General features: G+C 40.1%; 1 protein-coding gene across 6 annotated transcripts in view; it reads left to right on the plus strand.

Moving 5' to 3' along the window:
• The window catches only part of fli1 (Fli-1 proto-oncogene, ETS transcription factor), an 83196-nt gene that overhangs the window by 14426 nt on the left and 42006 nt on the right, over positions 1 to 26764 (plus strand). For all 6 annotated transcript variants that reach the window (XM_060847005.1, XM_060847002.1, XM_060847003.1 and 3 more), the window contains one exon: positions 14233 to 14301. In XM_060847005.1, coding sequence (XP_060702988.1) covers positions 14233 to 14301 — 69 coding nt within the window. The remainder of the gene's footprint in view (positions 1 to 14232; positions 14302 to 26764) is intronic.

The raw sequence follows: 26764 nt of genomic DNA on the forward strand, positions 1-26764 counted from the left end.
GGTCTGTTTCGGGCTTTTACTCCGGCCTTCTAGCTGAACATGAATGAGGGGGATAAAGGTTGCATAACAGAGTTGCAGCCTGCACGCACACACAGGGGATGCTGCTTGCGTTATAAGGAAACGATCTCACATATACAGTCCACATATTCTTCTTAAGCACTGCCTGTGCCTCAAACAGTTACAGGTCCACACTAACACTCCTTAACTCCAGTCTTTGGTTCTATTAATAAATGAAAGGCTGCTGTTTCTGCCAAACTGTGTCTCAGGTGTCCCAGTGAATAAGCGACTTTAAGTGAGTCCAGCTGCTTACCCTCTCCTTTGTATTCACTGTAAAGGTAACTGTGTTTGGCGCTATTACTGGTGCCCCACGTTGGCTAAAGGCATTGACTCGCGTCTACCCCTGAGGCAGAGTATTCATAAATTACAATGAAGTCCCGTGCTTTTCGGGATTAAATATTTGCTGAAATGATACTTGATCTGAGGGTGAGAATTTGGCCTTTAATCCATGCAATTTCCTAATATATAAATAAAACAAAGTACTGCTCACACTGGAGATCTGAATCCCAAAATAGAAATAGCTGGAAAACCTTTTCAGTTCGAGCAGTATTGGTGGTGAGAGAGAGAAAAAAGTTAACATTTGGAGTCCAGTGACTCTTCTTCAGAATTGATAGCAGCTGGATGAGGTCGGTATTTACACTGATGATGGAGATGGGTCGGGAAGGGGTGAGTAGAATACATGGAGACGGTGCCTACAGGAGAAAATGAAGAGAGGCAAACAAAGGGGTTGCTGGTGATAAACTGGGAGGGAGGTGAACACTGAATGGGTGCCAATGAGAATGTGAATGGCTGGAAATGGGTTAGTTCTGCGGGCAACCCCCCTTTTGGAATGGGACCCAGAACAGTGAGGGAAAGGCCGTGAATAGAGGGGAGAGCGTGCACGTTCAGAAATTGTTAAATTCGATATTGAAATTTCTGAAAATTGTAAGATACCTAAGTGAAAAATTATCTGTTGTTCCTCCAGCTCATGTTGAGCTTTGCTGGAGCACTCCATTTATCTGGAAAAGCTCAACAGGTCTGGCAGCATCTGTGAAGAGAAATCAGAGTTAATGCTTCAGGTCTGATGATCCTTCATTAATTCTGATTTCACATCACAGATGCTACCAAACTTACTGAACTTTTCCAGCAATTTCTGCTTTTGTTTCTGATTTACAGCATCTACAGTTACAGAGACATAGAGATATACAGAATGAGAACAGACCCTTTGGTCCAATTCACCCATGCCAGCCAGGTATCCTGAATGAATCTAGTCCGATTTATCATCATTTGACCCATATCCCTCCAAACCGTCCTATTCATATACCCATCCACTTCCTCTGACAGCTCATGCCATACACACACCTCCCTCTGCATGGAAGAAGATGCTCCTTAGGCCTCTTTTAAGTCTTTCCCCTCTCAGGTTAAGCATTTGCTGTCTAGGTTGGACTCCCCACCCTCGGGAATAGACCTCCTTTGGTTTTCACTCCATTTATGATAAATCTCTTGACTTATCATCAGCAATCAGTTCGTTTGCCTTTCCTTTTCTCTTCCTTTCTGAATCTTTGGATTCTATTCTCTCCTTCCCCTCACACCACTCCCTGTCATTAGCATAAACACCACCATTTACAGCTGCTATCAGTTCTGAAGAAGTTACTGCAGTAACTCTGTTTTTCTCTCTATAGATATTGTAAGACTTGCTGAGGTTCACCAATACTTATTGTTTTCATTTACAGTTGTTCCTGTGAGAAGTAGCTGGGATATGGTGTTAGGTTTCAGTTTACAGGTATTTAGTATGATTGCAAATGGATGAACCTTGCTGTTTAATCCCAGATTACTTCCCTGATAAACACTCAAAGTCTCCACGGGTCTTCTGGGACAATTCCTTTTCAAATGCGTTCCCTAACCGAAGGCTCTTTACCCTTACATCACAAAAAGGCTCAGCGAATATCATACTATCACCAATAGTCTCCGTTGCAGTATGAAATATTTAGGTAAAAATCATTACTGTATAATCATACACTTACGAGAAGATCTAAGGTAAAAACACTGGGCCAGCCAATTCCTTAGGGTTCGAAGTTGGAGCTCTACTGAATAGAAAGAGCGTATTCCCTTTAAAACATACAAAAGAAGCTCAGAAGAAAGAGGTTAATTCAGCAGGCCAGGATCATAACTTTTCACATCTGGTGCTGTTAACAATATTATTCTGCTTGTTTTTATTGAAAGTGTAATACAACAGAGGCTACTGTTTGGTTGGTTGATTTAATTTAAAGTGGTAGAGATTTTATAAAATTATTTTAATCAAAAAGTTAGGTATGGTATTGTTCAATTCAAAATGCGTCATAGAAGTATGTGGAATATTGAACCACAGAAATATGTTATTGAGGCAAAGCAGATCTGAGCCAAAGGTTTTGCTGCACAGCTGCTTCTTCCACTTCACCTCACCATGACATCATCTCCTTATATTTCATTTAGCTCTCATGAATTTCCTTAGTTCCTCCTTGCCATCACCAGGAAATGTTTTTGTTTACCTGGACATGATGTTCTTGCGACAAATATAACATGGTTATTGGGTGCTCCTTTCTCTCCCACAGAAAGACCTGCTTCTCTCAGTAAATTCTTATCCTCTAAACTGATGGCAGCTCCCAACCTCAAATCCATTTTGGAATGAAACTTATTACCGCCCGCACACTACAGCTCTTCCACAACTCCTCCTCACTTCAGCCATGCCAAATTTCCCTGGTAGTTGTTGACTCACATACTGTTTTCAATCCATTTTCAAAATCTGACAGAAAACATCCCAAAATCCTTTGGCTTTGACTCTCTCATGTACTTATCCTTCTAAGTCCACATATAGTTTAACACACAGTATTGTTCAATCATACTTCCATATTAGAAATATTTCACATTATTAAATGAAGTGTAGATCAATACTCACACACACATTGATTTTTTAGTACAAGACATAATTGGGCGACAAATATTTATTAAAAGAGTATATAATATCTTATAAATTGCCACTGAATAAAGGAATTCCTACAATGTGGAAGGCCATTCAGCTCATTGAGTCCACACTGACTCTCTGAAAAGCATCCCACCCAGACCCATCCTCTACCCTATCCCTGTAAGCCTGCATTTTTTTCCATGGCCAATTCACCTAACATGCACATCTTTGGAAGAAAAGTATATAATTGATAAAGGAATGTCATGGTCCTGAGGGTAACAAGAAAGTCGATTTCATTGTTTCAATGGGCTACTGAGGGCATGATGGGTTGGATGGTCTTCTCACATGCTGGCATGTACATTGTGATTGTCGTGTTATTGGTTAGTGAGTATTTTGTTCTTTAAGTGTTAAAACCTTTTGTCTTTTTAAATAGTTATTTCCCCACTTTGTTATTCATCATCACATTCCATTTTGCCTCCATTACATTGCAAGTGAAAAAAAAGGCAACCTTATTCTCTTAATATAAATTCTCCAACAAAAGATTACCAAGATGTGTCAGTACTATTCCATTTTATAGACTGCAAACTAACATAGAAAAGATAATGAGCATGTTGAAAGTTGACAGATCATGAAATTAAAATGCTATTTTTCAATCCCACTTTTCAATTGAAACAATAAATTCCCAATTTGAGGCTAATCTTACTATACAATTCCAAGTAACTAAGGTATGGCTCCATGAACAAGCCATTATAATCTAGGCCTCTGACCTGTCACCAGCCATGAACCTCCATACTTCATTCTATCTGGTATCACTTTCATCAGTTTGTCACTTGATCTCAAATCTACTCACCAGTTTGCATTTATTGAATCCATTCTCCTCTCCATATAAAATTCGCTTTAGCTCACTCGATGGTTCAGAGGAGGTTTATCACACTGATTCCAGGAAAGAATCGGTTGTCTTCTGAGGATAAAGTGAACAGGCTTGTCATATTTAGGCTTGTTCCTGAAGTATAGAAGAATGAGGAGGGAGTTGTTTGAAGTGTGTAAGATTCTGAATGGTCTTGAGAAAGAGAATGTGGAAAGGATGTTTTTTTAGTACAGAAAGTGTTTTAAAATTAAGGATTGTCCTTTTGGACAAAGGCAAGAAGCTTTTCTCTCAGAAGGCTGCGTGATTCTGAAACTCTCTGTCTCAGATGATGGTGGAAGTGGAGTCATTGAATATTTTTGAGGACTAGGTAGTTAGATTCTTGTTAAGCAAGGGAATGGGGGTTATTGGAGGTAGAATGGAATGTGGAATTCGTAAAGCAAATAAACCAACCATGATGATATTAAGTAATGGAGCAGGCTTGAGGGATCAAATAATCAATTTCTACTCTTATTTTATATCTTCCTATGTACTCTTGGCCTGACATTCCCCTTCTATTGACCATTTTGTGGTTGAACTTTGAGCTATTCAATGGTCTTAACTCTCTGCTGTTCATGGCTGCAACATGAAATTGTTGAAAAGAAACACATTGGAGTGTGGATGAGACATGCAAGTTGCTTGAATAAAATGTTTGAGTGATTCAATTCCAAATTATGCAATTTAAAGAATGTAAGAATCAGGATCAGAGCCTTTCCATGAAGTAGAAAGGAAATTAAGGGTTACAAACTAAATTCTAAATACAAATCGATATGGAAACCAAACCACTAACTCAGAATATTTTAAACTATTTTGAAGCAAATTTTAATTTTTCATATTACCAAAGGTCAAATTTAATTATTTGTGTTTGTATTTTCATGTTTTGTCCTGGGTTAGACTTTCAATCTGATATCTCCTCCATTGCAAACACTTCATACATCATCTTCATGTGTCACCCGCCTTTCCCTTTCCCTTTCCCTCAACTCATCTGAAATTCTCATTCATGCCTTTGTTATGTTTAGAGTTTACTATTCCAGTGTTCTGGCTAGTATCACCACTGTGTATACTACATAAACTGTATGTTATCCAAAATTCTACTGCTTGTATCTTAACTGGTGTCAAGTTCACTTTGCCCTTCACTATTGTTCTTGCTGACCTATAACTGTTGCCAATCCAGCAACACTTAAATTTTAACATTTTCTCCTGGTTTTCACTTCCCTCTGCAGTACTGCTAGGAAGTTTTGCCATTCTGTGGGTAGCACTATACCTTTGAATTAAAGGCTATGAGTTCACCTTCTATTCCAGGACCTGTTGGGAATGGATGGAATGCTATACTTTGGTTGAACAGGTTTTCCAACACTTGAGTTTTGGAAACAAAGAAGAGAGTTTTAATGTTGATGCATTGGTTAATCTGTGACCACAGAGATGATAGGTGAATGAGATTTCATGCAAGTAAGAATATAGACAGCAGAATGTGGAATGATATCAATTTTAGGAGGGATAGAATGTGGAAGGATGCACTGGGATATTCATGTTCAGAAGTAATAACAATGGTGGAGGGATTCTGACAAGCTGATAACACTTGTCACTATTTTCTCTGAAATTATCAGACTGCTTGGCCACCATCCAGAACTGAATAAACATAAATTTCCTTCAATAAAACACTAAGAAAATGAAAACCATTGTCTTTTCTCCATGCTACAAGCTGCTCTTTAGTCACTGACTTTATTCCTGTCCTTGACAATTTTCTGAGCCTGAACCAGACTGTTGAGAGCCTTCAATTTATAAATTAGCCTCTGACCACATATCCACAGCATTGTTAACACTGCATATTTTCACCTTTGTAACATCCTCACAATCTGACCTTATCAGCTTGTCAGAATCCCTCCACCATTGTTATTACTTCTGAACATGACTATCCCAGTGCAATCCTTCCACATTCTATCCTTCCTAAAATTTATATCACTCCTCATTCTGCTGTCTATATTCTTACTTCCATGAAATCTCATTCACCTATCACCTCTGTGGTCACAGATTAGCCAATGGTTCAACATTAAAACTCTCTTCTTTGTTTCAAAATCTTTTTGTGCCTTCAACACGTTGTGTTGTGGTTATCTCCTCCAGCCCCACAAGCCTCCAACATAGCTGTGTTCCTTTAATTCAGTCCAAAAACTCTCTGCTTCTCTTTTCAACCAAGCTTTTAATCATTTGCCATAAAATCTCAACCTTTGAATGAGTGTTATAATTTACTATGACACACTTAAGATCATAATACATAGGAGCAGAAATTAGGCCATTCTGCCCATCAAGTCTGCGCTGCCATTCAATCATGGCTGATAAGTTTCTCAACACCATTGTCCCACTTTCTCTCCATAACCCTGAATGCCCTTGGTAATCAAGAACCTCTCTATCTCAGTCTTCAGTTTACTCAATGACCTGGCCTCTACAGCCTTCTGTGGCAATGAATTCCACTTGGGATCTTTTATTACATTAAGGATACTCTATAAATGGATACTATTTAAATTGTTGTTTCGAACAGAGTTGCTTAGAAAGTCGCCTGGTGTGCTTCAAAAGTCTTCTTCAAACATCCAAAGAGAAGTGGACACTAAAATGTGACTTCTTTTAAGCAGTAGTCTGAATTCTTTGCAATGACATGTTTATTCTTGGTCAGCTAATTGCTATTTTCAGATGTCATTAAATGAAGTGTTTTGGGAGCTGGTTCTTTAAGAAGTGTCCATAAGCATTTCAATTATCTACCAGTCTTTTAATGAATCTCTGGGATTGGCGCTGGCTTCAATTCTTTTACAATGATGGTACAAAAGGGTCTTGCACTGAAAATAGAGTAACCCTTCATTGCAGCCCAAAGTGCCACCTCTTCCTTTTTGATTGAGCTTTATTGTCATGTGCACTCATTCCAGAAGTACCAGGGTACAGTGAAAAGTGTACAATGTCGTCACATTATGTATGAAGATAGCTGGGTGCAAAACTTAGTTTCAAGTAGTAACATAGAAAAAAACCAAGCTGGAAGTAAAGCATTACCATTGTTTTTGATACAAGCAGACAAATAACCAAATAAAAATTCTTTTCAACTATTGTTGTATAGAATTGATGGGTGTAGTACTGGCAGATACCCTTCCTGATTTCTATTTATTGGTGCCTGAAGTATTTGGCCAAAATGGCCTTTATAATTTCTTAGCACATTGCTTATGGTTCATTGCAGGTTATGGTCCAATTCAGTGTGTATTCTAAATGGGGACAAATATAAATCAGAGGGAGCAAGAGACTTGGGATTTATAAAGTATTTTGTTAGAGATGCTCTCAGAGATAATGCAATAGATATGTGTTTTTCAACGGAAAAATAATAGATTAGACCGACTGGAAAGTAAATTAATATGTTCAGGAGGGCAGGTAATTCAGGGCCAGCATTACATCAGGACTGAGGCATAACTTATGAGAAAAAAAGAGAAATTGCTGGAAAATGTCAGCAGGTCTGGCAGCATCTGTGAAGAGAAATCAGAGTTAATGTTTCGGGTTGAGTTCAGAGGAACGGTCACTCGACCAGAAACGTTAATTCTGATTTCTCTTCACAGATGCTGCCAGACCTTGCTGAGCTTTTCCAGCAGTTTTTGTTTTTGTTTCTAATTTACAGTATCCACAATTCTTTTGGTTTTTATTTGGCATATCTTATAAGTGTATTTTTTAAAATTCAGCTAGGTCTCTGCCAACTAAATGGTGCATGTCTCTACATCACCTCATGAGCTACAGGGCAGGGAAGGGGCTGAAACAAACAAAAGGGGTCTCTGGACTGAAAACACTGTGTTTTCTCTCCACAGATGCTTTCAGACCTGTTGAGTTTCTCTAGCATTTTCTGTTTTTGTTTGTTTCAGATGACCAACATCCGCAGTTCTTTCTTTTATTACGGAAGGGGCAGACTTACCCAAAGTTGCTCAGAACAACTTTCCCCCTTTTTGGTAGCCTGCTGATAGTCTACTTAGTGCACTCTACTTATTGCATGACCACTTGGAAGCAACTTTACAAAGGATGTTTTCAAAATGCTGTGAACAGAGTGCATTCTAATGAAAAAAAACACAAAGCCAAATCAATAAACAGAAGGTCAGATTGATAAATAAATGAACCATGGACTTAAAAGAATTTTCTTTTCATACATTTCGATTTTATGTTTTGATTTATGAACATGTTAGTCACACTCCCCCTTCTGGTCAAATGTAGGAGTTAGATTGGAAAATCCACAACAGGGAATTCAGACTTCATGTCTTGAAGCCATTTTACCATCCACTGGGAAGTGAGTCTAGACAAACTGAATCTTCCATCTGCAGCAGGCAAGTGTTCATATTTGGAACTGAAGCAGTGGGTGAGGCACATTTAATCTCTGGATTGTTCCATTCACAGATTTTACTGCTCTGTAAGTATTCCAGATACAGCCCAGCAGACTCCCTATGTTTCACCTTTACTCTATGTAGCTCACTTCCAGAAAATCAGTCCAAAGTAGCAATGGTCAGTGTCTGGTTTCTTACCCATGGTTGCTGTGTGATTTCTGTTGAATATTAGGATGTCACAGTGAACTACATAAGAAAAGTGTGTGAACAAAGAATTCCACTTTAACTGAATGTATTGTCAGTTACATTCCCAACTGACTGTGTGGAGTTTGCACGTTCTCCCCGTGTCTGCGTGGGTTTCCTCCGGGTGCTCCGGTTTCCTCCCACAGTCCAAAGATGTGCGGGTCAGGTGAATTGGCCAAGCTAAATTGCCCGTAGTGTTAGGTAAGGGGTAAATGTAGGGGTATGGGTGGGTTGTGCTTCGGCGGGTCGGTGTGGACTTGATGGGCCGAAGGGCCTGTTTCCACACTGTAAGACTAGATTAGATTACTTACAGTGTGGAAACAGGCCCTTCGGCCCAACATGTCCACACCGACCCGCCGAAGCGCAACCCACCCATACCCCTACATATACCCCTTACCTAACACTAGGGGCAATTTAGCATGGCCAATTCACCTGACCCGCACATCTTTGTGACTGTGGGAGGAAACCGGAGCACCCGGAGGAAACCCACGCAGACACGGGGAGAACGTGCAAACTCCACACAGTCAGTCGCCTGAGGCGGGAATTGAACCCAGGTCCCTGGCGCTGTGAGGCAGCAGTGCTAACCACTGTGCCACCGTGCTGCCCGTAATCTAATCTAACCCTGAAACATTGACATCATATGAAACAAAGCCCATTCCAGCCACAGAACTGTAATTCTTCGGCATAAATAACTCTTCATTGTGATTGTAACAGAAGAGTTGAATCTAGTGACTTTTGTAATAGATTCTAATCCTCCTGCAACTGAATTAACTGTAAATGATACATTGTGGAGGTGTAATGATGTGCAAGGAACTGTGAGGATCTCAGTTTTACATGGAGTTTCTGACAGTTTTAGCCTTAGGAGTGTTTGATATATTATGGCTGTCCACTAGGGCAAGGTGATGATGAACAAAACAACATTTCTCTACAGTATAATTTCAAGAGTGGATAGAGGAGCAAATGCTTCTGTTGACCATGTTGGTGATTAGTTTCGTCAATTGGATTTTGCATTAGGTGGGATCAGGCAGACCAACTATGTTAGGTGATAGCAGAAATGATGTTTGGTTCACTGTGTAGTGATAGTAACAGCTATTGTGATCTTTTTAGAACTTCAGTTCAGGAGAACATAGTTTTCTTTGTTTTTGAAATGATTTTTTTTAACGTTCTTTTATTGTGGGGAAGGACATATTAAAACATTTTGGATGGGTATGTGTGTCTGTCATTCCTATGTGTTTATGATGAAATATTATTATGAAATAAGATAGAAATATTGAAAACATACAAAATAGGAGCAGAAGTAGATCATGTCACCTCTTGGGCCTGTTTTGTCATTATTATCATCATAAGTGAGCATCCAACTCAGTTCCCTGGTTGCCTTTTCTCCCAATACACTTTGATCCCTTTTGCCCTAAATATTATATCAAACTCATTTTTGAAAATATTCAATGTTTTGGTCCCAATATTCTTTGGCAGAGAATTCACAGGGTCATCACTCTCAGGGTGAAGAAATTTGTCCTCAGCTCCGTTCTAAATCATCTACACCTTATTCTTAACCTGGTTCTGATTTCCTGAGTCATTGCGATCCCTCTTCCTGTGTTTACCCTGTCTCATCCTGCTAGAATTTTATATGTTAGTGTGAGATTACGCCGCATCCTTCTCATCTCGAATGAGTATAATCTTAACTGATCCTGTCTCTTTTTGTACGTCATTCCTGCCATCCCAGAAATCAGTCTGGTAAACCTTGTTACACTCCTTCCAAAGCCAATATATCCTTTCTCAGATAAGGAGACCAAAACTGCACGTAATACTCCAGGTATGATCTCAATAAGGCCCTGTACAATTGCAGCAAGACATCCTTGCTCCGGTACTCGAATCCTCGCACTATGAAGACCATGTACCATTTGCCTTCTTCATTGCCTACTTCACCAGAATGCTTAACTGGTGATTAAGGACACCCAGGTATCCTCTTTTCCAGATTTATGATGATTCAAATAATAATCCAGCTTCTGATTTTACTACCAAAGTGAATAGTTTCATATTTATCTGCAGAGTGCAAATTAATTGACCCAGTGGTAACTCTCATCTTGGCTGTGTTCCCTCATTTTAACTCGTATAAGAAAAAGTATCCTAATTTTATCATACTCTGTAATACTCAGTAAGCCTGATTTACAAAGAGACAATTTAGTTCAAAACATAAATAGGACACTTGTTTGGGATTTGGGTGGTAGGGATTGTTTAAATTGGTGTAAACAGGTTTCTTTCTTGGCATTGGTAATTTGTCAGATGTTTTTGCTGGACTGATACAACAAGGACATTCAGTTCCAGCCAACATGGAGCTGAAAGTGATTTGAATGAAGACTGAACAACAATACAAAGAAATTGAAGAGAATTCTCTAGCTATATAAAAATCTGTTTGCTAATCAACTTGTTTAGAGATGTTGGGACCCAACTCTGGAACAGGTCGGACTTGAACCTAGGCGTCCTGGCTCAAAGGTAGAGATACTACTACTGCACTACAAAAGCCTTATGTTTAGACTCATTCATTTCTTTGGTAGTCCTCTCAATTCAGAGTTGGAGGATTAGTAGGTTCATGCAATAATCTGGAACAGAATCTATGCTGACAGATTTCCAAAAGGCCTTTGACAGGGCGGGGGGCATGTAAGAGACAGTTAAATAAGATGAGTTATGGTGTTAGGGACAAGTGACTGGCATGGATAGAGGATTGGCTGACTGGCAGAAGGCAGACAGTGGGGATAAAGGGATCTTTTTCAGGATGGCAGCAGGTAACTAATGGAGTTCTGCAGTGATTGGTATTCACATTATATGTAATGACCTAGATAAAGGAACTGAAGGCATTGTTGCTAAGTTTGCAGATGATGCAAAGATAGGTAGAGAGACAGGTAGTGTTGAGGAAGTGGAGAGTCTACAGAAGGACCTGCAGAGTCAGGCGAGGAGAGTGAGCAAGAAAGTGGCAGATAGAACACAATATGGGAAAGTGTGAGGTTATTCACATTGATAGGAAGAATAAATGTGTAGACTATTTTCTAAATAGGGAAAGGCTTCAAAATTTGAAGAATAAAATGACTTAGAAGACCTGGTTCAGGATTCCCTTAAGGTTAGCATGCAGGTTCAGTCGGCAGTTAAGAAACCAAATGCAATGATAGCATTCATTTCAAGAGGGATATAATAAAGAGCTGTATTGCTGAGGCTGTTTAAGACTCTAGTCAGACCATATTTTGAATATTGTGAGCTGCTTGGGTATCTAAGGAAGGATGTGCTGGCATTGGAGAGAGTGCAGAGGAGGTTTACAAGATCCTGGGGACAAAGGGCTTGTCATAGAAAGAGTGGTTGAGACCTTTCTGTCCGGTCTCAATAGACTTCAGAAAGATTGGGGGCAGGGTGGGACCAGTCTCATTGAAACTTACAGAACACTGAGAGGCCTGGATAGACTGGATGTGAAGAAGATGTGTCCACTTGTAGGAGACACTAGGACCCAGGGGCCCAGCCTCAGACTGAAGTGATGATCCTTGAGAACTGAGATGAGGAGAAAATCAAGGGTTGTGGGGAGAAGGCAGGAGAATGGGGTTGAGGAACTATGATCAAATATTGAAGCAGACTCGATGGACCAAATGGTCTAATTCTGCTCCTTTATCAATGGCTTATGGTTTTATAGATTGACAGATCAATGCAAGAAAGTGCTACATTGTTGGAAATGTTGCTTAGCAAATTAAATGCGAAACTCTGTCTCTTTGTTCACTTGTATGTAAAAGGTTCCATACCACTACATGGAGCAAATCACAGAGTTTTTCCAATGGCTCAATTTACAAGGCACCCTTATCCCATATCAGTGAAAGCAATGGGTAGGAAGAGGTTGAAATTGATTCTTATCAGTGGCAATTACTTGGTTGGATAATAGATCCTCAGCACAGTTCATATAATTAGGGCTTTTCTGGTGCAGTGGTAATATACAAAATCTTTGAGCATGGAAACCGAGGGTTAAGTCTCACTAGTTTCTGAGATGTGTGGTCATAACCTCTCTGAACTCATCAGTTCAAAATAATATCTAAACAAATCCTTAGCCCATTCTATGACACACAATTTTTTTTAGTTCATCGACTTGAACCAAACAGGCCATGGATCAGTTCTAGAATCCCTACAGTGTGGAAACAAGCCCTTCAGCCCAACAAGTCCACACTGACCTTCCAAAGAGTAACCCACCTAGACCCATTCCCTCACCCTATCACTCTACACTTACCCTTGACTAATACACCTAACATGCACTATGGTAATTTAGCATAGCCAATCCACCTAAACTACACATCTTTGGATAGTGGGAGGAAGCCCCACAGATATGGGGAGAATGCACAAACTCTACACAGACAGTCGCCTGAGGCTGGAATTGAACCCAGGTCCCTGGTGCTGTGAGGCAGCAATGCTAACCACTGAGCCACCATGTCACCAGTTGAGCTGAGTGTGTTTTTATTTATTTCTGAGTTCAAAATTTAAACTGAATTCAAAGCCTCAAATGGATCAAATGATGATCAAATAGGTTATCAGTCCTGAATGATGTTATCTCACTACTGTATTCAATTAATGGCCCACACCTGGATCATGGAACCAAAGTGCAAATTCGGGAGAGAACACCACCTAAGTCAATGTACCACTAGTCATGAAATCCCACCGGTATTTCTGTCAGATCTATCTGCACAAAAGCCTTTCTACATCTAACCCCGCCAGCTTCCTCATCCTTCTCTTTCTTGTGTGTATTCTTGTGTATCTTTATTACAGTCTTCCTTATTGTACGTTGATTTATAAGTCAAATAAATAGTACAAGATCGCAGCTGTGGCTCAATAGGCATAACTCTTGGTTCTAAGTTCAAGTCATAGAGTCATAGAGATATACAGTGTGAAAACAGACCCTTCAGTCCAACCCGTCCATGCTGACCGGACGTCCCAACCCAATCCAGTCCCACCTGCCAGCACCCAGCCTATATCCCTCCAAACCTCTCCCACTCATACACCCATCCAAATGCCCTCCAAATGTTGCAATTGCACCAGCCTCCACCACTTCCTCCGGCAGCCCACTCCACACATGCACCACCCCACCATGCGAAAAAGCTGCCCCTCAACTTAATAATGTGTGAAACAGGTTATCAATTTGCTATGGACTAATTTTATGAGAATAGACTAACTTCACCCAATAATATATTGTTTGTATGATATTCCTTTTCTGCAAAATATTTATGGAAGTGACTGTTAAGTATGTGTTGGATCAGTAATTCCTTGGCTCTGAAGCATTTTGTGACGTCTGAAGTAAGTGTGGGATGATCTATTAATACAGCTTGTTTATTTTCATCTTATAACCATCATTTTTAGAATAACATTGGTTTGCATAAACCATTGAATCATAGGTAGATTAGATTTAGTCTCGTAGCTGATATATATCATGTTACATTCTTGCCATTGCAATTTTGACTTGACATTTGAAATACATGTTGATCAAGAGAAATTACTTTAATTAATATCTTTGAAGTTTTAAAGAAAGTCAGACATACAGCTCCGTGGTTTTATTTTGTCATCTGTTAAAGCACTGAGATAATTTTGATCTCTGTCAGCCATTACCCAAGTTGTATCAGTTAAGATACTCTTGATTTGCAAATACTGTGAAGTGGTTACTTGGTTGTGGGCTGCCCAGGATTATACTGTTACCAATATTCATTCTGTTGTTTGTTTGTTGTAGATCTTTAATTGACTGGTTGCAATATCTTCCATAGGTAGCTCTCCATTAAGCTATTCCACGTCATCTCACACTGACCAATCAGCACGTCTCCCAGGCAAAGAAGGTGAGTTGAATTTGCCTCATTTAAATATTTTTATTAGTGATTTGGAAATACAGCTGAAACAATCTTCTGGTTATTAAGGAGAATGCAGTATTACTATGTTAAAGATGACGTGCAATGTTTCATCAATGTCCATACGTTGCTTTGTCCAAATAAATTACCAGTTAAAGGAAACGTCAGCAGAGGGTTGAAGGCACATGGCCGCTTCCAATATCTTTGTTTCTTCTCATTGTGATTAAGTTATAGATTCATTGGGTTTGATCTTCAACCTAGCACCAAAGCAGTTAGCCTGTAAGAGTTAACTCTGAAACCTTTGCATAGTTCTACCCACTGGGAAAAAAATGATTATCTCTGGATGTAGTTAGTCAGTTCTAGTTGTTGTTTCAGTTGTTCAAGTCAGTTAATTTTGTCTTTACTGTTGACAACCATGCTGTACAAGTAGGCCTGATAGCTCTTTGGAAGCATTCATATCTCTGAACAAGTGTAATGCTGTTAACCAGCTTAATGTTCCTTAGTTAGCATGTGAGAAGCTACTTCTCATTATTTCAATATGTGTCTCTTCTATCGAACATTGTTTGTTTGTTAGTTATTCACCACTTTATATTAGTAAACCTCATGTCGGCGATAACAAAGGAGATGCATAGCAGAACCGGGTGCCATCTGTGAGCATTTCCAAGAGCAGCCATTACTCCCAGTTGGTGCTGCTGGGACAAGGTTGTCAGCCATCCAATTGACTGGCAACTCTTTAAGTGGGTAGATCTCCTCCCAAGATGGGAGCAGTGCTCCTGCCTTAAAGCAGTTGATACTGCTGCCAGTAGTAAATTGCTGTGGAATTGTGAGATAGTTCCTCCTTGGGGGGTGGTGGAACGATAACATTGTGTAAAATTAAGTCTATGGAGTAATTATAATACTGAAGAATGTCATTTGTATCATTACATTCATGTCTAGTCAGTACCATTTTCCTGCATGTATCCAATTTCCTTTCAAAATGATTAAACATCTCTATAATGAAAGAAAGATTGGATTTAAGGGTAGAGAAAAATATGGACAACGTGGAAAGAAAAACAGACAATGATATTTTTAACACTTCCTACAAAAAAAACAAAAGGAATGAGACTCCACATTTTCCATTCTACAGAGATTGAATTGAAGTATTATTGATCATGTCTTAAGTGGTATTTAGACTGAAATGAAAATGTGTTGCTAGAAAAGCGCAGCAGGTCAGGCAGCATCCAAGGAGCAGGACAGTCGATGTTTCGGGCATGAGCCCTTCTTCCTGAGGAAGGGCTCATGCCCGAAATGTCGACTCTCCTGCTCCTTGGATGCTGTTTGACCTGTTGTGCTTTTCCAGCAACACATTTTCAGCTCTGATCTCCAGCATCTGCAGTCCTCACTTTCTCCTTTAGACTGAAATGGGCAAGACTTAACTTTCTGCAGTTAACTTAGTTTGTATCTATAGTGTAAAAATGCGGCAGCTTCATGAATTCATAGCAAGATACTTTCTTCACTCCAGCAACTTTTGGGTAATCTGAATTAAAATTATAAAGTGCCACAGAAATTCAGTAGGTCTGGCATCAAGTGTGGAGAGAGAAAGAGAATTAGTATTTTGAGTTCAATGTGATTTTTCTGCTTTCTCCAGCACTTTTTGTTCTTATTTCAGATCTCCAGCATCTACAGTACTTTGCTTTTAGTCTCAGATATCTGTGTGTTGCCTCACATCAGCCCTTCACCAGAATATGCTGTGCCATTTTCACATAAACAATAGTGAGACAATAATGAGGACTTCACTGTTTCGCAGCTTCGTTGTTACCTTGACTGCAAATTCTGAACCATCATTGTTGAGAATACAAGATCTGGAAGTAAGCACGGAAATAAAAAGATGGAGCTCCCCTTAATGGTTAAATCAGGAAATATACTATCCCATGGTAGCTTAACCACATGGAGCAGGTTAGTCTCTGGGTCAATCTGCTGGTCTCTGATGAGTTTGCAGATCTTCAGCAGAAGGCAAACCAACATTTTAAACATACCTGAAGTTCCTCTGAGCGAAACTGGCTAATTCATCCAGCCTCATTCCTGAAGAAGGGCTTATGCCCGAAACGTCGATTCTTCTGCTCCTCGGATGCTGCCTGGCCTGCTGTGTTTTTCCAGCACCACATTTTTCAACTCTGGTCTCCAGCATCTGCAAGTCCTCACTTTCTCCTAATTCATCCAGGTTTCCCATTTCTGATCTCTAATCAATGACTCTTGCTCTAAAGCAGTCTTAGTAATTGGAGTGTGATTCTCCCCATGTAGAGTAACCTGACTTGCTGGATTCATATGTGACAAATTCTCACTGCACAAAGCATTATAGGATCCAGGCATTAGAACAATCATTGGGCTAGGAAAACTGGATATTAAGAGACAATGGGACTTCTACTCTGATTGACAATAAAGTCTTGAAGATAATAGTCACTTCTGCCTTTAAATACCCACATTATGAAAATGCTAGAACATCTCTTAACTCCCTCTGAAAAATACTGAAGGATTGTATATTACTGAACTTCTCCAATCTCTGTGGTTTAAAACTGAGGCTGGAGCCAACAACAAAGCTTAGATAATTGTGCTTTCAGTTGCCTGCTTCTATGATACATTTAATCAGAATGTGGCACGCTTTGGGTTTGAGTATCGCATAAAAACAGCAAGAGTCACTGGGGAAGTAAATTCAGATTTACTCAACACTAACCAGTAAACAGCTTTAAATAGAGTTCCCCTCCCAAAACAGATAAATACTGGAATGTGGTCTCAAAGGATATCCCACCCAACTCTTAAGTCAATGTTTCTGAGATTGTTAAGATTCAGATCATAAACATCTAAACATAGTCAGTAGTTAGGATCCTCATATAGTGAGTAATTTGCTCATGTGATTATTATTTCTCCTCTGCTGTTACAGTAAGGATGTTAAACCTCCACATTTGTCCTGGAGTCTTGAGGATTAATTTCTTACAAACTACTGAGGAAAGTGGTACGGGTATTAAAAATAGAATATTTTCTTGCATTTGGTGAAACATTTTTGTCTATTAGTTATAGAAATGAGAGTTAAAACCTGTTTGACTGGGTGGGATGCCAATGACAGGCAGATTGTGTGATGAAATCTCTAGGAGTATGTCCAATCAGTATTAGCAATGTTTAGTAATGGCAATACTGTAGATCTGATGTTCAGGATGTTTGATTGTAGCATTGAAGGAACCAACTAGAACTTCTTCCTTGCATATCATTCCACACATACTATGTCAGATGGAACTTTATCCCCTGATCAGTATGTCTAGGAGAGGGCTGAGGTCAGTCTGCAACTCGTTACAATGTTCCAGTGCATTTGAATGAGGTATATTGTCACTGGCCCATGACCACCAGAAAGCAAAACAATGTGATGCTCATATTCAGCATCTGGAATGGACCACACCCCTCTTCTTGCAGAATGTACTGACTAATGTTTGGGTTTGGTTCCATGGGTGTGTTTAGATCTTGGTATCTCGTGTCAACTGGTCATTTTTCTCATGTGAATCATGAATTGATGCAGCACAGAAGAAGGCTTTGCAGCCAATCTTGTTCTTATTGGCTCTATGAAAGAGTCATTGACGCAGAGAGTCATATAGCATGGAAACAGACCAACTAGTCCATCCTGACCATTATCCCAACCTAAACAAGTCTCACCTTATTGCTCTTGGCCCACATCCCTCCAAATATTTCATTTTTTATTCATGTAGCTATCATACTCTTTCCTCCTACCATTGATAATGTTTTAACTTTTAAAATCTGTTGCTAAAGTTGTTCTCGTCAACCAATCAATCAATAAGATGGGACAACCCAGATCTTAATTCCCCAGATTTAATGTCAACATTCCCCTTCCCAGCTCAGTGTTGGAAGAATCTTCTTATTCCCTTGTTTGGCACCACCGACCTTAGCACAGACTAGTGATTTAATCTATGCTCTATAACAAATATGTGGCACATAGTAGTCCAGTTACCCAGTGTGAAATCAGCACCCACTGCATTATAAAACATAGTACAGGAGCAACACTGTATGACTGCACAGAGAAGTTGGCCATTGAGTCATACAGACAGGACATTGAGCGACAGAGAGATAGAGCAATGAGTGACAGAGAGGTAGGATATTATCAAGTGAACAAATGAACAAACAAGAGAATAATTAAGAAAGGAATGTGACCCTTTGCCATGGATATATGGGTGCTGAGTCTCAGAGAGGTGAAATATGAGCCATTGAGACAGGATAGTGAGCCATTGGCTCATTGGCCTTTAATATTTTTTAATACGTTCATAGGAAATGAGCAGGATGAGTAACACCAGCATTTTGTGCTCATCCCTAATTAGTCTTGAGAAGATGATGCTGAGCTAACTTCTTGCAGCACTGCAGTGCATGGAAAGGTTATTGGGGATGGGAGAGTGGGAATGGAGATTGCAGGAATAGGAAAGGGAGGAATGCCCACAGTGCTGATCAGAAGGAAGTTCCAATATTTTGATATAATTACAGTTGAGGAACATGCAATATCATTCAAAGTTAGGATATTTGATCCCAAGCACAATTTAGGTCTGATCTCTGCCAACTTATGAACAGAGGAACAAAAGGAAACCTTTCAGCCCTTCGTGCATCCCCTGCCTTCCAATACGATTGTGGCTGAACTGAATTTAACCTCAATTCTACATTTCTGCAGACACTTGTTAATATTTCATCCCTTTGGTAATCAAAAATCTATCTATCTCAGCCTTAAAAATATTTAAAGGTTTTACAGATGCTGTCTTTTGAGAATGGGAATTTTCAAGGATCACCACCATCTGAGAGAAAAGAAAATGTATTCTCATCTCTGTTTAAAGATGCAACCCCTTATTTGCAAAATATGACCCCAAATTCCAGATTCTCCCACAGGAGGAGACATCCTTTCGACATCCACATGATCAAATCCCAACAGGATCTTAATTGTTTCAATTAAGTCACATTTGATTCTTCTAATCTTTAGAGGATACAGGTTTATCATAATTACTCTTTCCTCATAAGCCAACCCTGCTCATTCCAAGTATTACTCTATAAAACTATCTCTGAACTGCTTCAAATGCATAAGTATGGACCATTACTGTAAATGATTCTCCAGGTGCAGTTTTACCAATGGCCTGTACAACGGAAACATACCTTCCCTATTTTTGCATTCAATTTCCCTCTCACTAAATTATAACATTCTATAAGCTTTCCTGATTACTTGTTGGACCTGAAAACTAACCTTCCATGATTCATGCACTAGGACATGAAGGAGCTCCAGGAGGGTTTTATCGAGCAGTTAATAGACCAACTCGGGAAGGGGCCATATTGGAATGGTGTTGGAGAATGAGCCCAGCCAGGTGGTTGAAGTTTCAGGAGGGAATTATTTTTGAAATAGTGATCACAATTCCATAGGTTTTAGACAATGACGAGCGTGATCCTAAAGGAATTGTGCTAAATTAGGGGAAATCCAACGATAGCAAAATTCGGCAGGAGCTGGGGAATGTAGATTGGGAGCAGCTGTTTGAGGCTAAATCCACATTTGTTATACGGGAGGCATTTCGAGCGAGGTTAATTAGAGTGCAGGACAGACATGTTGCTGTGAAAATGAGGGATAGAAATGGCAAGATAAGGGAACCATGGATGACAGGTGAAATTGTGTGACCAGCTAAGAGGAAAAAGGAAGCATATGTAAGGTCTTGGTGAGTGAAAATGGACAAAACTTTGGAAGAAAATCAGGAAAGTAGGACCAAACAGAAATGAGGAATTAAGAGGGTGAACAGGGGACATGAAATATCTTTAGCAAACAGGGTTAAGGAAAATCCCAAAGCCTTTTATTCGTAAATAAGGAGCAAGCGGGTAACTAGAGAAAAAGTTGGCCCACTCAAGGGCAAAGGAGAGAAATTATGCCGGAAATCTGAAAAAACAGGTGAGATTCTTAATGAGTACATTGCATCGGTATTCACCAAGGAGAGGGACATGACAGATGTTGAGGTTAAGGATAGATGTTTGATTATTCGAGGCCAGGTCAGCATAAGGAGGGAGGAAGTGTTGGATATTCAAAAAGTCATTAATGTGGACTCGTCCCCAGGTCCGGATGGGATCTATCCCAGGTTACTGAGGGAAACAAGAGAAGAAATAGCTGAGACCTTAACGGATATCTTTGCAGCATCCTTGAATACGGGTGAAGTCCCGAGGGCTGGTGAATTGCTAATGTTGTTCCCTTGTTTAAGAATGGTAGCAGGAATAATCCAGGTAATTATAGATCAGTGGGCCTGATGCCAGTGGTAGGGAAGCTGATGGAGAAGATAGTGAGGGATAAAATTTATTTACATTTTTAATAAAATGGGCTTATCAGTGATAGGCAGTGTGGCTTTGTGCAGAGAAGGTCATGTCTTACCATCTTAATAGAATTCTTTGAGGAAGTGACAAAGTTGATTGATGAGGAAAGGGCTGTAAGTGTCTTGAGTTTGATAAGGTTCCCCATAATAGGCTGATGGAGAAAGTGAAGTCAACATGGGGTTCATGGTGTACCAGCTAGATGGATAGAGAACTGGCTGGGTAGCAGGAGACAGGGAGTAGTAGTGGAAGGGCTGAAAATGTGTTGCTGGAAAAGCGCAGCAGGTCAGGCAGTATCCAAGGAACAGGAAACTCGACGTTTCAGGCATAAGCCCTTCATCAGGAATGCTTATGCCCGAAACGTCGAGTTTCCTGTTCCTTGGATGCTGCCTGACCTGCTGCGCTTTTCCAGGAACACATTTTCAGCTCAGATACTCCAGCATCTGCAGACCTCACTTTCTCCCAGTAGTAGTGGAAGGGACGTTCTCAAAACAGAGAACTGTGACCAGTGGTGTTCCACAGGGATTCCTGTTGGGACCACTGTTGTTGGTGATATACATAAATGATCTGGAGGAAGGTATAGGTAGTCTGATTAGCATGTTTGCAGTAAGGTGGAGTAGCAGATAGTGAAGGGGACTGTCGAAGACTGCAGCAGAATATAAATAGACTGGCAAGTTGGGCAGAGAAATGGGAGATGGAGTTCAATCTGGGCAAATGCTAGGTAATGCACTTTGGAAAATCCAATTCTAGAGCAAACTATACAGTAAATAGAAAAGCCATGGGGAAAATTTATGCACAGAGAGATTGGGTGTTCAGGTCCATTGTACCCTGAAGGTGGCAACGCAAATCTACAGAGTGGTCTAGAGGCATATGGCATGCTTTCCTTCATCGGATGGGGTACTGAGTATAAGAGTTGGTAAGTCATGTTACAGTTGTATAGGACTTTGGTTTGGCCACATTTGGAATACTGCATATAGTTCTGGTCACCAGATTACCAAAAGGATGTGGATGCTTTGAAGAGGGTGCAGAGAAGGTTCACCAGGATGCTGCCTGGTATAGAGGGAGCTGGCTATGAAGACAGGTTTTGTAGATTAGGATTATTTTCATTAGAAAGACGAAGGTTGAGGGGGGGACTAATTGAGATCTACAAAATCATGATAAATATAGACAGGGTGGATAGCAAGAAGCTTTTTCCCAGAGTGGGTTCTCAATTACTAGAGGTCACGAGTTCAAGGTGAGAGGGGGAAAAAATAAAGGAAGATATGTGTGGAAAGTTTTTCATGCAGAGGGTGGTGAATGCCTGGAATATGTTGCCAGTGGAGGTGGTAGAGGCGGGCACAATAGCATCATTTAAGATGTATCTAGACAGACACATGAATGGACAGGGAGCAGAAGGATACAGATCCTGTGAAAATAGGCAAGAGGTTTAGATCGAGGATCTGGATCAGTGCAGACTTGGAGAGCTGAAGGGCCTGTTGCTGTGCTATAATTTTAGTTGTTCTTTGACACCCAGATCTCTCTGTGTCTTCGAGCTCTGCAGCCTCTCACCAGTTAAGTAATAAGCATCTTTTTATTTTTTTCTGCCAAAATAGATAATTTCATAATTGCATACATTGTAGTTCATTTGCCAGATCTTTACCCGATCTCTTAACCTACCTTAACCTAACAAGATGTGCATTTGTGTTAATGATGTGCTTCCTACAAGCAGAGGACCTTGAGTCAATGACATTGACAGCTGTTTTCCAGCCTGTGGTTAGCAGGAAGCACTGATTATAAACAGGTCACCTGTTGACCCAAACACCAAGTTTTGGAAACAAAATAGAATTTCAGAAAGCCTTAATAAACAGTCTTAAGCTTATCTTGGTTAGAACTGGGAGCATAGTCCGTAGACCAATATGGATGACAGATATTATTGCAAAACTTTCATCTGATGCTGCCCTGTGAGCTGTAGTAAAGAGTTCAACGGTACTGGATGCCCATGTCTAGGAAGGATATTGTGCGTCTTAGAGGTATTAAACCCTTAGACAAAAATGTTGAGCCTTTCCTTTTTCTCGAAAGCACTTCACAGCGAAATGGAAAAGGCATTACTAGCTTTAGTCTTTGGTACTGAACTCTAACACCCAGGTGTGGGTTCAAATGCAGCCATGGCAAGTTGTGAAATCAATAAAGTTAGTAAATTATGGGCCTGAAGTAGAAACTAAACAACAGAAGTTGCTTTTTTTTTTATAGTTCCAGAAACCCCAACCAATTCAGAAATGGGCCAATGCTCCCACCTTGTCTGATTTGGTGCACACGTGATTCCAGACACTTGGCAACACTCTTTTGATAGTACGTTCCAAAGCCACAACAAATAAACCTAGGAAGGCAAAGACAACAGATACAATAGTACCAGTCCCTCAAAGTCACACATCATCCTGACCTGGAATTATATCGCCGTTCCTTCACTGTCACTAAGTCTTGGAACTCCCTTCCAAATAGCATCTGTCACCATTTCTAGTGCACTCATATTCCAGGAAAGTGTAAAGAAAATGTTCCACTGCATGAGTTTAACTCTTGCTATATCTCCTGGTGAGCCATTCATGCACAAAAAGAATTTCTTGAAATCAGAACAGTTATGACAAGTAATTGCCAAGCAAACAGCAGTGTGTTGGCAGCATGACTACCCAGCACATTGAAAGAGCAGGCCCAGAACCATTTCCCAGCATGACAGAAAAGAAGTAATGGATCTGCTGTTTCCCATACCTCCTGAGCAAGTAAGCAATAAAGGGCAGAACTCAAATCGTGGGTCTTGTACTTTTTCACAGATAAGTTAGAAGCTTATAAACTTGGGTCTGTATTGACTGGAGTGTAGAAGAATGAGAGGGAATCACATTAAATGGCATAACTAGGGCTGGACAGAGACTGTGTTTCCCTTGGCTGGTGATTGGGGGTGAGGGGATCATTGATTCAGGATGCTGTGGAAGGCCATTTCGTACTGAGATGAGGAGAAACATCACCAATCAGCTGTTGTCCATCTATGGAATTTTCTACCACAGAAAGTTGTGCAGGCAAGGTCCCTGAATATATTTAAGAAATAAATAGATTTCCAGACAACATCGGTGTTAAGAAGCAGCCAGAACATGGCAATGAAATAGAGCATCAGCCATAACCATATTTAATAGTGGAGAGTGTTCAAAGGCAGAATGGCCTATATTTTCTATGTTCCCATGCTTCTATATTTTACAATAACCAGCAACAAAAATAACATAAAATGGAGTCTATCCTGTGTTAAGCTGAAGTACTGTTCATTATTGCTGGCAATGAATGTACAAGCTCATATAATCTTGATATGGTTAGATTCCCTACAGTGTGGAAAAAAGCCCTTTGGCCCAACAAGTCTACACCAACCCTCTGAAGAGTAACCCACCCAGACCTATTCCCCTATCCTATATTTACCCCCAACTAATGGACCTAAAAATTTGGGCAATTTAGCATGGCCAATCCACCTGACCTGCACATCTTTGGATTGTGGAAGGAAACCAGACCAACCAGTGGAAACCCACACAGCCATGGGGAGAATGTGCAAACTCCACACAGTCACCTCAGACAGCAATTGAACACAGGTCCTTAGCACTGTCAGGCAGTAATGCTAACCACTGAGCCACCGTGCTGCACATTGGCAATTAGTAAAGCCCACAAAAGTATTCATCAACTATATAGACTGGACCTTTTCACTGTGCTGCTGTACCTTCACTGTGATGTGAGAAGGTATCTCACTTTCATGTGGAAAAGAAGCTAAGTCACAGTTCTGAAAGTATGGGAGTGACTTTAAGGAGATTCAGACTTATAGGCCCAAAACATTTTCCATAATACTGTAAGTTATAGATGGGGAATGTCACTAACTGAACTTTAGGTTCAATAACCATAATAATAATAATAAAGTTTGTTCAATATATATTTTAAATTTCAGTCTCAGCTGCAGAACAATTTTCTCATAATGTCAGAGATTGTACCAACTTAAGATTGATTGGATGACAAGCCTCACCAAAAATGTACAACCTTAAAAACCCTGTATTCCATGTTGTTAATGTAAGAGAGTTGTCATGGGCATGGTTCATGTACAGTTGCACTTGTGGTACTCAAGTCATCTCCTGAATATGTTATCGATGGCTCAGCAGTAACACATTTGTTTCCATGCCACAGGTTGTAGGTACATCATACAACTGAGGGGATGCTATCTTGTGAGAGATGCCATCTTTCAGATGAAATGTTAGATTGACGCCTTGTCTTCTCTCTTAGGTGGATACAATAATTCCATAAAATTAATGCATAAAAGAGCAGGGGCTTCTTCTCAATGTCCTGGCCAGAAGAAAAACCCCTAAAGGCAGATTATATGTCCTTTAGCACTTTTTTTGTGTGGGGCTTGTGGCAATATGTAAATTGGCTACTATTTTCTTTGATTACAACATGCATAACTAAAGTATGAAAAAGACCATAAATTAGTTTGGGATGTAACGAGATTGTAAAACAACAATGTCTGTCTCTATCTGCCTGCTACCTATTTCCCTACATATCTATCCATCCAACTATCTATCCACACAGATAATAGAGACAACAGGGAAACATAAGAAAGGCAACCTCCTGTTGATTATTACTGCCTGAATTCTACTGGTTGATGAATCCTTCATATTGAACATAACTTGGAAGAAGCATGGACACAAAATGTACTCTGGGTGGTGGCCTTCCATGTCCATTACTGAGAGCCATTCGGTTGCACCAGCTTGACTGAACTGGCCAAATGGTGAAGGATAGAACTACCAGATTGGATGTGGAGCAAGTAGTGACCGAACAAACTAGAAGGAAAAGCTATTTGACCTAACTATCCTTACTTTCCATGACAGTGTTGGTAGGAGTGATCACTGTGCAGTGTGAACAAAATACTGGCTTCACACTGAGGCACTACCAATCTGCAAAATGAATCATGGTTATAATAGATCTGGCAGATCACAACTAGTCATTCAATGGGTACTGTTGGCTGCAGCAGAACTGTATTCAACCACAGTCTATAACATAAAAAAAGTGCTGTGGATAGTGTAAATCAGAAACAAAAATAGAAATTGCTGGAAAGGTTCAGCAGGTCTCGCAGCATCTGTGGATAGAAATCAGAGTTAACATTTTGCGTTGAGTGACCCTTCCTCAGTTCTCAATGATGAAGGTACAACATGGGACTACACCCGTGTTGAACAATGGAGCCACATGCTGTAGTCAGAGCTCATTGAACTAACAACCAATGGATCAGAATGAAGTTCTGAGGTTGAGTTACATTCATTCATCAATGGTAAGTTGTTGCAGTTCAGACTGTCTTCTAAATCCATAATCTGTACCAACTGGAAGGAATAAGGCAGCAGATACATGAGAATAGTGCCACTTTCAAATCCTTCTCCAGTAATCTTACATGGAACAATATTGCTATTTATTCGCTATCACTTGGCCAATATCCTGGAACTGCTTAGCAGCATTGTGGCTTTATTTACACCACACAGACCACAGGGTTTCAAGAAGCTAACTGCTCAAAGGCAGTTGGGAACTGCCAAAATACGGCTTACCATTGAAATTCATTCCTCAAGAGCATAACAAAATTTCAATATTTTGAACCATATTATGTCTGTATTTTTAGAGAGCCAGATTTATGAATAAATTAAGCTCTCATCCACTAATGTTGCCAGTCATGATGTCTCGGTTGATAACTTAATTGAGGTGGTGATCTGTTCACCTTCTGTAGAGTCTGATTTTATGCTTCAGTGTCAAGAGACAGAGAATTTCCTGCGATGAGATCACAAGTGGGACTTGCCAACAGTGAGTGTCTTCTGTATGAAATTTCACGCCTTGTTCATGAGGTCATAGGAGCAGAACTCAACAACGTCATTGGAAAGGGAAATACAGTACAAAATGTCTGTTCCCAGGCTGTCTTTCAGCAGCTGTTTTGAAATGTGCAGCTAGACAGTAAGTAAGGCACTCTCATGACTCTGCCTGAAGAAGTGATAGTTTGACATTGAAATGTAGGGTGAATCCTCACTGCCAAGGTTTCATGTTCCCAGAATGAAAATTCCATTTCTTCATT

This window comes from Hemiscyllium ocellatum, chromosome 29, assembly GCF_020745735.1.
Source record: "Hemiscyllium ocellatum isolate sHemOce1 chromosome 29, sHemOce1.pat.X.cur, whole genome shotgun sequence".
NCBI lineage: Eukaryota > Metazoa > Chordata > Chondrichthyes > Orectolobiformes > Hemiscylliidae > Hemiscyllium > Hemiscyllium ocellatum.